The following is a 12,825-nucleotide window of genomic DNA, read 5'->3' as shown; positions in this document are numbered from 1 at the left end:
ACACCCCCTGCTATATTGTGGATATGGAGTTACCTGTCTAACAGAACACAGAGGGTGTTATGGATTTACACCCCCTGCTATATTGTGGATATAGAGTTACCTGTCTAACAGAACACAGAGGGTGTTATAGCTTTACACCCCCTGCTATATTGTGGATATAGAGTTACCTGTCTAACAGAACACAGAGGGTGTTATGGCTTTACACCCCTTGCTATATTGTGGATATGGAGTTACCTGTCTAACAGAACACAGAGGGTGTTCTTTAATGGAACCTCTCCAACATAATTCGGGTAGAATTAGGAATTCCCAAGGACAGCTGTCTAGGCCTCTTACTTTTTTCAATGAGTAAAGCCAGTGTGTCTATGTATGCAGATGACTCAACACTACATATACATGTCAGCTACTACAGCGACTGAAATGACAGCAACACTTAAAACTTCTTAGGGCTAGGGGTCACGCTAGCGGGACAACTTCCGGTGAAACTGGAGGGCATGCAATTCAAATAAATAATCAGAAATATTATGGATTTTAAACATTTATGTACATATAAGTGTCTTAAATTGTCTGAAAGCTTAAATTCTTGTTAATCTAAATGCACTGTCTGATTTACAGTAGCTATTACAGCAAAAACATGCCATGCAATTGTTTGTGGACGGCGCCCCACATCAAAATATTTTTCCACCGGCATAGGTTTCATACATTCACATATAACGATAAAATATTAACTTACTTTTTGAAAATCTTCCTCTGATTTGTCAACCAAAGGGTCCCAGCTATAACATGCAGTGTCATTTTGTTAGATACAATATCCCAAAAGGTCTGTTAAGTTGGCGCCATCGATTTGAGTAATCCGTTCAACTTGCAGAGAAAGGAATCTGAAAATGTATCCCTAAACTTTGTTTCAAATAGTCAAAATACATTTCTAATTACTCCTCAGATACCCTAAAATGTAATCAAACTATAATATTTATTTCGGAAAGAAGTATGTTCAATAGGAAACCAATTTTAGCAGATGCATGATGTCTTCATGGAGCGAGCAAGCATGAATTTCCAAGACTGTGTCCCTCTACTAAAACTGCTATTTCTTTTTCGTTTTTGAAGTTACAAGCCTAAAACCTTGAACATGGACTGCTGACACTCTGTGAAAGCCATAGGAATTGCATCCAAGGAGCTAATTTTCAATATGACCTTTCTCTTGCCTTTCTAAAAGGATGGTCTCTCTCAAAAGAAATATGGTTGGGTTTTCTTTTGATTTTCTCCTACATATCTATTGTGTTATATTCTCCTACATTATTTTAACATTTCAACAAACTTCAAAGTGTTTTCTTTCCAATGGTACCAATTATATGCATATCTTGGCTTCAGGGCCTGAGCTACAGGCAGTTTACTTTGGGCACGTCATTCAGGCAGGAAGTGGAGAAAAAAGGGGCCTAGCCCTAAGTTAACAAAGAGCTACAGTTAGTTTCAGAAAGGGTGGAAAGGAATAAGTTAGTCCTAAATATTTAAAAAACTAAAAGCATTGTATTTGGGACAAATCATTCACTAAACCCTAAACCTCAACTAAATATTGTAATGAGTCATGTGGAAATTGAGCAAGTTGTGGAGACTAAACTGCTTGGAGTAACCCTGAATTGTAAACTGTCATGGTCAAAACATATTGATAGTAGCTAGGATGGGGAGAAGTCTGTCTAAAATAAAGCGCTGCTCTGCATTCTTAACAGCACTTCTCAACAAGGCAAGTCCTACAGGCCCTAGTTTTGTTGCATCTGGACTACTGTTCAGTCGTGTGGTCAGGCGCCACAAAGAGGGACTTATGAAAATTGCAATTTTCTCAGAACAGGGCAGCACGGCTTGCCCTTGGATGTACGCAGAGAGCTAACATTAATAATATGTATGTCAATCTCTCCTGGCTCAAAGGGGTAGTAGAGTAGGGGCCTGAGGGCACACTGTTAATATGCTGTGAAATCTGTTATGAATGTAGTGTAATGTTTTTAAAATGTATAACTGCCTTAAGTTTGCTGGGCCCCAGGAAGAGTAGCTGCTGACTTGGCAGCAGCTAATGGGGATCCATAATAAATAAAAATACGAAAACAAATGTCAGTCTTAAAGAAATGTGAGATAATGTCTACGTCACGGATCCCTCTGGAACTTTCATTGCGCACACCTGGCCCCTATTCCCACTGATTGTATTTGTATATATGTGCCCTTTGTTCACCATGGTGCTGTCGATTATTGTTACTATGTCCTTTGTTGCGTGTTACTACCTGTGCTGTGTGCTTGGGCTTTTGTGCCATTATGGATTGCACAGATGATTACGGGTCTCGTCCCGTGTGATAATCATTGTGCGCTAGTGTTATTTATTCGAGGTACTCATCGCTCTTTTGTTTGGATTTCAACCCTATGTTTTTGTTATGTGTTTGTTTGGTCTTTGTCCCTGTGCATTTACACGGCACGCCGTAATTTGGGGTACAATAACAAAAACTATTACGCATTCCTGCGCCTGTCTCCCAAAATCCTTTATACCAATGTGACAGTTTAGATGCTTTCTATAGTGGAGATCAAGTTTATAAATTGCCTGGCTGGGCTGATGAGACAGTGGATTGATGGAACAGAGTAAATAGGCATTTTAACGTCATAAATTTAGCCGGTAGTAACTTGTGGAATAGACACCGTCTTGAATGTTGTTTTAACCAATCAGCATTCAGGATTAGACCCACCCATTGTATAATTAAGTGATAATGCCCGAAAAGCCAGTGTTGGAGGATATATTTGTCACGGCCATCAAAGGAACAGGACCAAAGCGCAGCGTGGTTAACGTACATATTCCTTTTATTTAGAAATGACGCCGACAAAAACAATAAACAATACAAAAACAACCGTGAAGCTTAAGGGCTATGTGCCACAAACTAAGTTAACCTCCCACACTGAAAGGAGAGAAAAGGGGTACCTAAGTATGGTTCCCAATCAGAGACAACGATAGACAGCTGTCCCTGATTGAGAACCATACCCGGCCAAAACATAGAAATACAAAATCATAGAAAACAAAAACATTGAATGCCCACCCCAAATCACACCCTGACCAAACCAAATAGAGACATAAAAAGGCTCTCTAAGGTCAGGGCGTGACAATATTGGCATGGGTGTTGTTAGGCCAAGCAAGTTAGTTACTAAGCAACTACTGATTTAGAAACACGCTGTTACCGTAAGTCAGAACAAAGACAACCGGAGCACTGCCTCCGCTATTCCAGCACCATTTCAACTTAAACATTTAAACATCATCAAATCAACAAGGCTGTATATGCTTAGTTTAATACACTGAAAACAAACTTAAAGATACCAAAAACTATTTAGTGTAATCAATGTTGCTAAATATCATGTGGCTGTCCATGGTACTGATTTCTGTCTGTGTGTGCACAAGTTTTTTTTTTTAAGTTGACTCCCCCTACTTGTAGACTAGTTGAACACCAATGTCATCCTCCTCTCTTTCATGTAGGCAAAACGGTCTGTGTCTGTCATACAGAACCCTTTTAGTTTTTGTTGTCATAGGCTACCTAGCTAAAAGGCCTGCTAGCCTAACTTCCTGAGCGTACTAGGCTACATATTGAACTTCAATTGTCTCAGGCCACTGGCACAACATATTCATTTATGATTAGATCAGAATCACCATCATTATTATTAGTCTGTACAGAGAGTACAAGAGTCAAAAGAGTCAAATACAAGAGTCAAAAACAAAAGTCCAAATCCACATCTCCATCATTGGCTAAGAAAATCGTCAATTTAGCAAGATAGCTACTGCAGGACATCAACAAACGCAGACCAGAAACAGACACGTTTTTCTGACAATCATGATATTTTGATTAGGATATGATTTGATTGGTGTGAAGCTAAATCCAAACTGGCCTCCGTTGGGGGCATTTTGCTGCACCAGGACAACCAGCAGTTGAGCTCAGCCCAATGCTGATTGGCTAATTATTTTATTTATTTTTTATCAAGGGAGGCCAAATGCTACATGTCATACTCTTTTGTTCCAAACAGCATCAGATACACGGACTACACATACCAAGACAGGGTGTCGCTGTTTCCCTCGCTCGGATGATTTCTCCGGTGAGATTCGGCCACTCGAGAATTGACATAAATTATGAAAACACATATTTGGGGAAGCCTGGCTTCCCTTGGCATCCATGAATACACGCCACTGCAGCTGTAGAGCCCATACATGAAAACTACTGAGATGTTTCACTGTACCAGAGCAGAAGTAATGTCAGACTCATTGTATCATTGTCAGAAGTAGTTGAGGTTTCAGTACAAAGTCATACATGAGGTATTCAAAAGATGCATGGGGTATTCAAAAGATGCATGGGGTATTCAAAAGATGCATGGGGTATTCAAAAGATGCATGGGGTATTCAAAAGATGCATGGGGTATTCAACAGATGCATGGGGTATTCAACAGATGCATGGGGTATTCAACAGATGCATGGGGTATTCAACAGATGCATGGGGTATTCAACAGATGCATGGGGTATTCAACAGATGCATGGGGTATTCAAAGGATATCATAGAGCGATGCAGAGACAGAAACATGTTCAAAAACACTCCATACTCTGGCCAGTTCTTTAAATAAATATTTTATTGTTGTTGAAAATAAATACATTTTCTTAAAATAGAATCAATAACATTAAAAAAACCTTTGGGGGTTGGGAGTTGGGGGGTTAACCCCAAATGAAGTGGTGCAATTTGGAACAAGGATTTTACAATACAATCTCACAAATGTATCCACCATTTTAAGACTTCACTTCCCACAATGCATTCCGTTCTGCTGTACATTCTCAGCGGAAGTGGGGGAAAGTGGTAACATCACATCTCTTTTCACAATGTTCACATGCAATCTACTAGGTCTTAAAGCTTCAGGCCTGTCCTGTATCCAAACCCTTGATATAATGAGACTGTTTGTTAGCCTGGGTAATCCAGACTGAATGCTGCACTTAATGGTTAGCCCAGCATTAAATCTGGTTTTACCATGCAACCTATTTATATCAACACTCCCAATTGTCAAATGGATGATAAACTGTAATCTATTGTCATTCAACACATTAACATCAGCCATCAGCCATTCAACAATTACATCTGACAATGTTTTTTGAAAAGTACCTTAATTATGTCAACTTTACCTATATTCTACAGTACAAAGACACCATACATTAGAAGTCTGAAATATTATTGATATAGCTGTAATCAAATGACTTTGAGAGGCTACACCCTCTCTAAGGCTTAAAAGACAAATACAAATATAATTTTCCGATTGTAATAGATTATTTTTTTATAAGGGGTTGTGAAACTGCCCTAAATAGCCTGGTCCCAAATCTAAATCCAAGTTATACATAAATAGACTGGTAACAGATAACCCGACCACAGGAAATGACCCGATATGGTTGGGTTTCGGCCTTTGCAATGATGAGTGTACTTTCTGTTGTCCATTGTATGTTTGTGCTCAGAGCTCTGCAAAATGGCAGGTCTCCAGGGGCAAGACAGGGCTAAGAGTAGCCTGGAATCCAAACTGAATATTTGCACTTTGTGCAAATAGTGAAGTGAACCTATAATGAAGTGAAGGGAAGTACAGTGAAGTGAAGCTATAGTGAAATAGAGAGATATTCCCTTTAGATTCCAGGCTAGAAAAAGAGCTGAGACACCAGTTAGTGTAGCTCTGGTATTGGAACAGATTACCACAATGCATTACAGAGGGAAGCTTTCCCCTTCCCCCAATCCTCTCTTCAACCTCACTGCTCCTCCAACCTCTCTGTTCTGACATCTCCACAAATAGCTCAACAACAGAACAGGACAGGAAGTTCTCGTACTAGTCACTGGAGCAAAGCAGTAACCTTGCCAAAACCTCATTATGCACAGTGGGCAGGGGGGAAAAACACTGCACCACCACAGAAATGGAACATTTTCTAATTACCAAGGGTACCTCCAAAATGGCACCCTGTTCCCTATATAGTGCACACTACCTTTGAGTGCCAAGTTTTCTAATTACCAAGTTATTGGGGCTGGGATGCTGGATGACCTCAATTAAGACAAGTGTGTGTGAACGGGTGATTTAAATCTAATCAGGAGAGAACCAGTTGAGTAAGCTAATCTATGGAAACAGCAACCAACCTGTGTGTGCGGGCGTGTATGTGTGCGGGCGTGTCTGTGTGTGTGTTGCTCTGCACTGTTGGGTTTGGACCTTTGGTAAGGAAATCAATGTCACAGGTAAAGAGAGGCAGCTTTAAACAATGATTAAACCAACCAAGTACTGCTGGAGTAGTGCCTAGCACTATGCTGTGTCCACAGAATGGACTAATGAACGCTGTCCACAGTTCAAGGCAGTTGAAGCAGCCTCCACTGTCCAGGTCTTCATACCCAGTCAGCACATTGGCCAAGGTTAGGTCAGAGGACCAAACTCAGTCACTACCCTCAAGAATTACCTGGCAGGCTTACACACTCAAGACGTTCACAGACTCCTACTAAAGTCAAATGTTCACTTGGTCACCCATTGATATCAATGCATGACTAAGTAAAAATTTGGTGGAAGTTAGGATTCACCCCAGATAGAGCACTAGGTTTCTATACTTCTCACAATCCAACACTTTGTGTTTACGTCTTTTAACTGTCAGTGCTGTTCAAAGTCTAAAGTGAGTTCTATGACTCAGAATGACCTGCGACTGAGAGAGGTTCTGGTTTTCCCCCTGCCTTACCTTCTGTGCCACACTCACAGATACTGTCGGGAGAGTAAATAGCCCGCTGTTATGTTATGTTATGTGTGTTGTTCCTAAAATACTATTCAGTGTATTCCCTTGCCCCAAGGTCCACCAGTAGAACTACAGTGTAAAGTAGCCATTGAGACTCTACTGAACTAGAGCATCAAGCTGTTTGAAGGTAGAAGCTGGCCCTCAGTGTTCAGAGGAATATTTGAAGACATGCAGGGTGTGTTTTCTGTTCTCTTGCTATAGAGATACTACTCTGTATGTGCCGCACTACTTCGCCAGTGATTTGATCCGATTTAATTCAGCAGTAGGAAATAGAGAAACTGCGGACATGTAAGATTCAAGGAAATGTAAGTTTTAATGATAATTATAATGTTGTTCTGATTATGTGATCAGATTATGTCAGGGAGAGGAACCAGATCGCCAGGGTAACACAGTTAATTACTAACTAATCAGAGACTAATAAACCCCCACAACCCAAGAAAATCTAAACCCATTGGCCCATTCTCTCTCTCAGGCTCTTACTAAAGGAAATGTTAAGGTAACGAGGAAGGAATCCTCCAAACCTGTTTTGAAGAACCAGCCTTCAACATACACACAATATAGTTAGGCATCTTTTTGAACAACTCTTTCCCCCCCAACAGCCTAATTCATAATCAGACAACCAACTTCTTTAACAACTCAATTTGTCAAATGTCCACTAGCTACTTGGTTGGGTAAATTCATAAATAAATACATTTCTAAAAGCCATAGATCAAATCTAGTAGTCTCAGGTGAAGCTAGTCTTTGTATTGTCTCAGCTTGTCTGTCTCGTCTTCCTGTCCTGCTGAATGAGTCTACATTCATCCCTCAGGCCTCAGCACACATATTGACACTAGGGCATCGGTGGCAGCCCAGAGGCAGAACGGTAGGCAGTACAGAATCGACAGAGGCCACTGCGCCAGAGAGAGCGCCACCCTGTGGCCGGGCTGACTGAGCTCAGCTCTCACAGACACTGATGCTGGCCAGCCTGATGCAGAGGAAGCTTTTGTTTCTTCTCCTCTCTTTCTGTCCTTACAATTAATCTTAAACCAACAGGTAGGCCTACTATTCACAGGTAGGTCAGTGTGTTCTGTAGATCTACTATACATGGTCACAGATAGATAGCCTAAACTCACACAGAGAGAACAGAAACAATAGTCAGTTTGTCTCCTCTTCTCTGTGCTGCTGTGGCTAGTCTAGTCCGTGGTTCAGTCTTTCTCTGGGCGCCAGCCTGTTTTTACAGCGTCTTTCTTCGTCTGACTGTTGTGTATCTCTCAGCAGCTCACGGTGCTCGGCTGCTGTTTCATATTAACAAAGTCAGGGATGAAGTCAAACTCGTTCTGACACAGGAACAGTTCTGGGAGCTCCTGAACCCGGTCCAGACCCAGCTCCAACACCAGCGCTGTCAGAACCTCCTCATCTATCAGGTCTATGTCCATATTCTGTCCCAGCACCATACCTGGCCCACCCTGACCCATGTGCTGCATGCTGGCCAGCTGGCCTGGCCCTACTCTGTACTGGGCCCCGTTGGCCAGGTGATGGCCCTGGACTGGCCCCAGTGGATGTCCGTGGTACTGGGTGTTGAGTTTCTGGAGGTGCATGGAGGCCATGAGCTGCTGGGAGGTGAGCCCACTGGGGTGGTACTGTTGCTGGGGGTGCTGGGGTTGAGACTGGGGGTGCTGCTGCTGCATGTGGTGGTGCTGCTGTTGTTGCTGATGTGGCTGTTGTTGTTGATGCTGTTGGTTATACATCATCTGGTTCATCTGGTGGTGGTGTCCTCCCATCTGTGCTCCGTTGACCTGGCCATTCACCTGACCGCTCATCCCAGCTGGCCCCACCATCCCCAGACCGGGCCGCTGCCTCATGGCGGCCTCCATGGAGGTCTGCGGCACCCGTCCGTAGTGCATGACCTGGCCGTTGGGAAGAGTGCGAAGGCCGGGTTGCGGCACGGCGTGCTGTGGAGGGCCACCCATTCCCCCCATCCTGTAGCCGTGGAGGGCCGTCGCAGGGCCGTGGGACATGGGCATCATCATGTGGTCTGCCATGGTTTCTCTGTCACCCTGCAGGAGGAAGGACAATGTTTATGTTAGTTATGATGATGACTCTGTATAAGAACATTTACAAGGAAACCTTTACTGTCACCCTGCGGAGGAGGAGGAGCAATGTTGTTGTTAGCGGTGCTTCAGTCCAGAGCCTTTTAGTTGAGAAAGAATCAGGCGTGCTAGTAGTCGAATAGATGAATAAGAGGATCGATTGGTGTTTTTCAAAGAGAGGTTTGGGAAGCCCTGATAAACATACAGCGGTTAAGAGCACTGGGGCAGTAACCGAAAGGTCGCTGGTTCGAATCCCTGAGCCAACAAGGTGAAAAAAATCTTCCGTTCTTCCCATGAACAAGGCAGTTAACCCCCAACAACAACTGCTTCCGGGGCACCGATGACCTCGATTAAGGCAACCCTGGAACTTTTTGATTCAGAGGGGTTGGGTTAAATGTGGAAGACACATTTCGGTTGAATGCATTCAGTTGTACAACTGTCTAGGTGTCTGCCTAGTTCATCAGATCAATCTGAGAGACACAGCTCCCTGAGAACATAAAATTCCCAGCATTACCCCATACCATGACTTTTAACAGTGGGTGATTCCATAGAGATAGACAGTGTACTATTAGTGATTCAAACAGTGTTGAGTCAGTAATCTATTCAGATGACGTTTGGGGGCCATTTACACTTTCGATTGGTTAACCATCATTTCAACCACAGCAACATTACGCATAGCCTACTGCCTGTATCCACTGCCAGTATGTAGCCTATTACACGATCGGAAATACCAGTCATACCTTTGTCGTTGAAAGGACGCAGAGGAGCGCATGTCGAATTTTAATCGGTAGATACATAGTAATAAATACGGTACTACATGCACGATGATAGCGAGAACATCCGCGCGAAAGGAAACCAACGTTTACAAACATTTCGTTAGGCACAAGCAGTGATAAATGGACAAGATGGTCATTACGATTTGTGCTTATAGGAAAAATACAATGGTAATAAAAATGAAAGACAACACCCTACGATTTATTAATTAAGAACGGAATCTGTATTTGTGCCATCTCCGTAACACCAGAGTTAAAATGGAACAACAACGCATAATTTCCCCACCCACAATTACGCAAGGTAAAACAATGAATGACATTCTTAGTAACGTACATGTCTCTATCACCGCATGCACACAATATGATGGTTAAACCATTGGATACCATAGGAGTTCTGTCTTTTCACTGTCTGCTTGAAAACAAAGCATGTCGTGTTTCTTTCTTCTCTTTTCCCAAAAAATGAACTCCAGTGCCCCTGGCGCTCAGGTTTCCGTTCAAACCTCTTTGTGCTTTATCTATACAAATAAAAAAACTATGATCCGATGCAACATTGTTTCTAAAACCACAATCATTTCGAGAGAATGGTCAGCAGCCGAACAAAATCCATACAATTGTGTTTGGGCTATGCAAGCGTGAACGTTTAGGCATTTTAACATTCATTCCGTCCATGTCACATTTAGCAAAAGGCTAAAAGGGGAGCAACAAAGAATGATCGAGGTCTTTTTTTTGTAGGTGAATTATTACACACTATATCTACATTTTAACGCTCCATTTTACCCGTGTAGTCTAGGTATTTGCATAGGGGGAAGATTTCATTGAACAGTAAATACTTTTGATACCACATTACAACAAAAATAATAATCCGGTTTAAATAAACTCGGTCTGGCAATATATACAGTTCAATCGTTTAGTAATTTATCATACATTTATCATACAGTATCACTATGCACTATAGCCGGCATATGAACAATCGGTCATGTAAGAAACCGCAAATAAAACGAACAATGGTTATCCTACCTTCCCTCAGTAATAGGACAGTCTCTCTCTCTCTGCAATGAATGCCCCCCTCACAAGACAACACTTACCAGCTAAATGGCCCTGCTCTGAAGTTCTCTCGTTCTCTTTCTGCTATTGGATCTCCGTCTTTACTTCCAAAGGCGATGCGCCAAATACATGTATTTCATCGAATTAAAACGATCGGTGCTCTCTAGTGCACTGTGAGGCGAGCAAGAATCCGTCACCAGAGTTACTTTTCTGGGTCAGCTCCGGGATTATATACATGTATAAACCAACCAGCGGAGAAGGAAAGAGGGAGAGGTGGAGCTACTGTCGTCTCTGTATCCTTTGTTCCGATTGGCTCGGTTTGTGACCCCAGTACAGACTTAGCGCACGTTGGACAATTCATTAACTGCTACTGACATGTTCTTAAATGTTGGCGTTAGGTAGCCTACGACTCCTTTGTATAACACGCACTTGATGTGGCCTCATACATTTTGTAGCCTCCTAGGGGACAATTATTGTGGCTAGTAAATGATATGGTGTCAACAGAGAGCAGAGAGTAGTTGTACAAACCTCCCAATAGGCTACTACATTGTTATGACACTGGTATGTATGTCAACAATAATCATTATCATATCCATAATACTTTCATCAACAAATAGCCTATATACTAGACATGTAATTCATGTTTTACAACATTCTCCATGTTACAAATTAGAGTCTGGTTTCATTGAGGCCTACAGTATGGTTTCGAAATAGAATATGAATTACAAATGACTGATTCATTTCACTATTCATTTCAGATTACAGTCACAGAATCAATCAGAGCTGGCTATTAGAGACAGACAACGGTAGGCTCTGGTGCGTGCTATGCAAATGTGTTGTTGCAGAGAGACATAGCCTGGTGATACATATGCATGTGAACAGCAACCCCCCTAGAGAGAGAGAGAGCCTGCTGGCATGAAACTGGTGCTAATGACATGACACCTCATTCAGCTCAGCACACCATGGTTGAACAGAAACAACAACCATAGAAGAAGATGGTTGAACAGAATCCATAGAAGTAGAGGGTGACTGTCTAATTTACAGGCACAATGGCTGGGTGCTCATTCTCTCCTTCACCCCCCCCCCCCCCCTCTCTCTCTCTCCCTCTGTTCACAGAGCGATTGATTCTCGTACTCCCTTCATCATAACTTACTTCTCTTATATCACAGTGGAGAGTCCAGAGAGTCAAGACCTCTCTGCAGAGACCTGGCATCCACTGATGTTGAAACACACACACACACACACACACACACACACACACACACACACACACACACACACACACACACACACACACACACACACACACACACACACACACACACACACACACACACACACACACACACACACACACACACACACACACCCTTTTGTGCTGAAGAATGTGTTCTATTCTTGGGCCCCAGAGTCGGCCAGACTCCCAGCCTCTCTGTCTATTCAGCAGCTAGGCCATTGTGCTATGTTCTGTTCCGGGGTTGAGGAGACGACACTGAGGAGGATGGTCTACTCTGATCTGTCTGTTTGAGTGCACCATAACTAGCTCAGTAGATTTAAAGGGAGTGCCCTCTTCTAAACTGACATTATCATTATTTACAATGCAAATGAATGCCCCACCCCATCCCCCGACTCAGTCAGACACCCTGCTGTCTATGGCCGGATCTGCAAGGTCTTGCACTGACATAGGGCCTGTTACACTATCAACCTACTAATATAGCTGCACTTGATATGTTGAATCAAATCAAAATGTATGTGTTACGTAGCATGTGAAAAATAACATTTGATTTGATTTGCAAAGATATGTCCAAATACGGCACCTTGGCTGGAGGCATGTTTTTTGAATGAAACCTTTTTTGTTTTTGATCGTGCATTGACCCCAGTGTTGTAATCGCTTGAGTTCAATGTGAGTTTTATAATAAGACATACAAATTGGGGGCCTTTGGCCTGAGTTTAGTGTCTTTTCACAGGTGTTGAGGGGAGAAACATTTGTCCTCCAGTTCCCTGTTGATTGGCTGAATGGTGTCAAGTCAAGTGTGGATCAGCATGTACTGCTGGAACCTGCCTGGGCTGCATGGCATAATAACCTGGTAAATTTAGACTCTTATTCATTTGGCCTTGTCTTGTCTTCTGAGGATTCTAGTGGATCCAA

At 42.6% G+C, this 12,825-nt stretch overlaps 1 protein-coding gene across 1 annotated transcript; it reads right to left on the bottom strand.

Annotated features, from left to right (window-relative positions):
- Window positions 1–4,611: 4,611 nt before the first annotated feature.
- On the bottom strand, window positions 4,612–10,928 carry LOC129820044 (cbp/p300-interacting transactivator 3-like). The gene is made up of 2 exons (XM_055876859.1): window positions 10,718–10,928; window positions 4,612–8,826 (listed from the first exon to the last, which is right to left on the bottom strand). Exon 2 carries the CDS (start codon window positions 8,809–8,811, stop codon window positions 8,041–8,043), a length of 771 nt encoding a protein of 256 aa, XP_055732834.1. The 5' UTR covers window positions 8,812–8,826; window positions 10,718–10,928; the 3' UTR covers window positions 4,612–8,040.
- Window positions 10,929–12,825: the final 1,897 nt, after the last annotated feature.

This window comes from Salvelinus fontinalis, chromosome 22, assembly GCF_029448725.1.
Source record: "Salvelinus fontinalis isolate EN_2023a chromosome 22, ASM2944872v1, whole genome shotgun sequence".
Taxonomy (NCBI): Eukaryota; Metazoa; Chordata; class Actinopteri; order Salmoniformes; family Salmonidae; genus Salvelinus; species Salvelinus fontinalis.
This window is presented reverse-complemented; position numbering and strand designations above follow the sequence as displayed.

Coding starts and splice junctions, on each gene's coding strand:
- LOC129820044 (XM_055876859.1), bottom strand. CDS start 8,811: ATGGCAGACCACATGATGATGCCCATGTCCCACGGCCCTGCGACGGCC.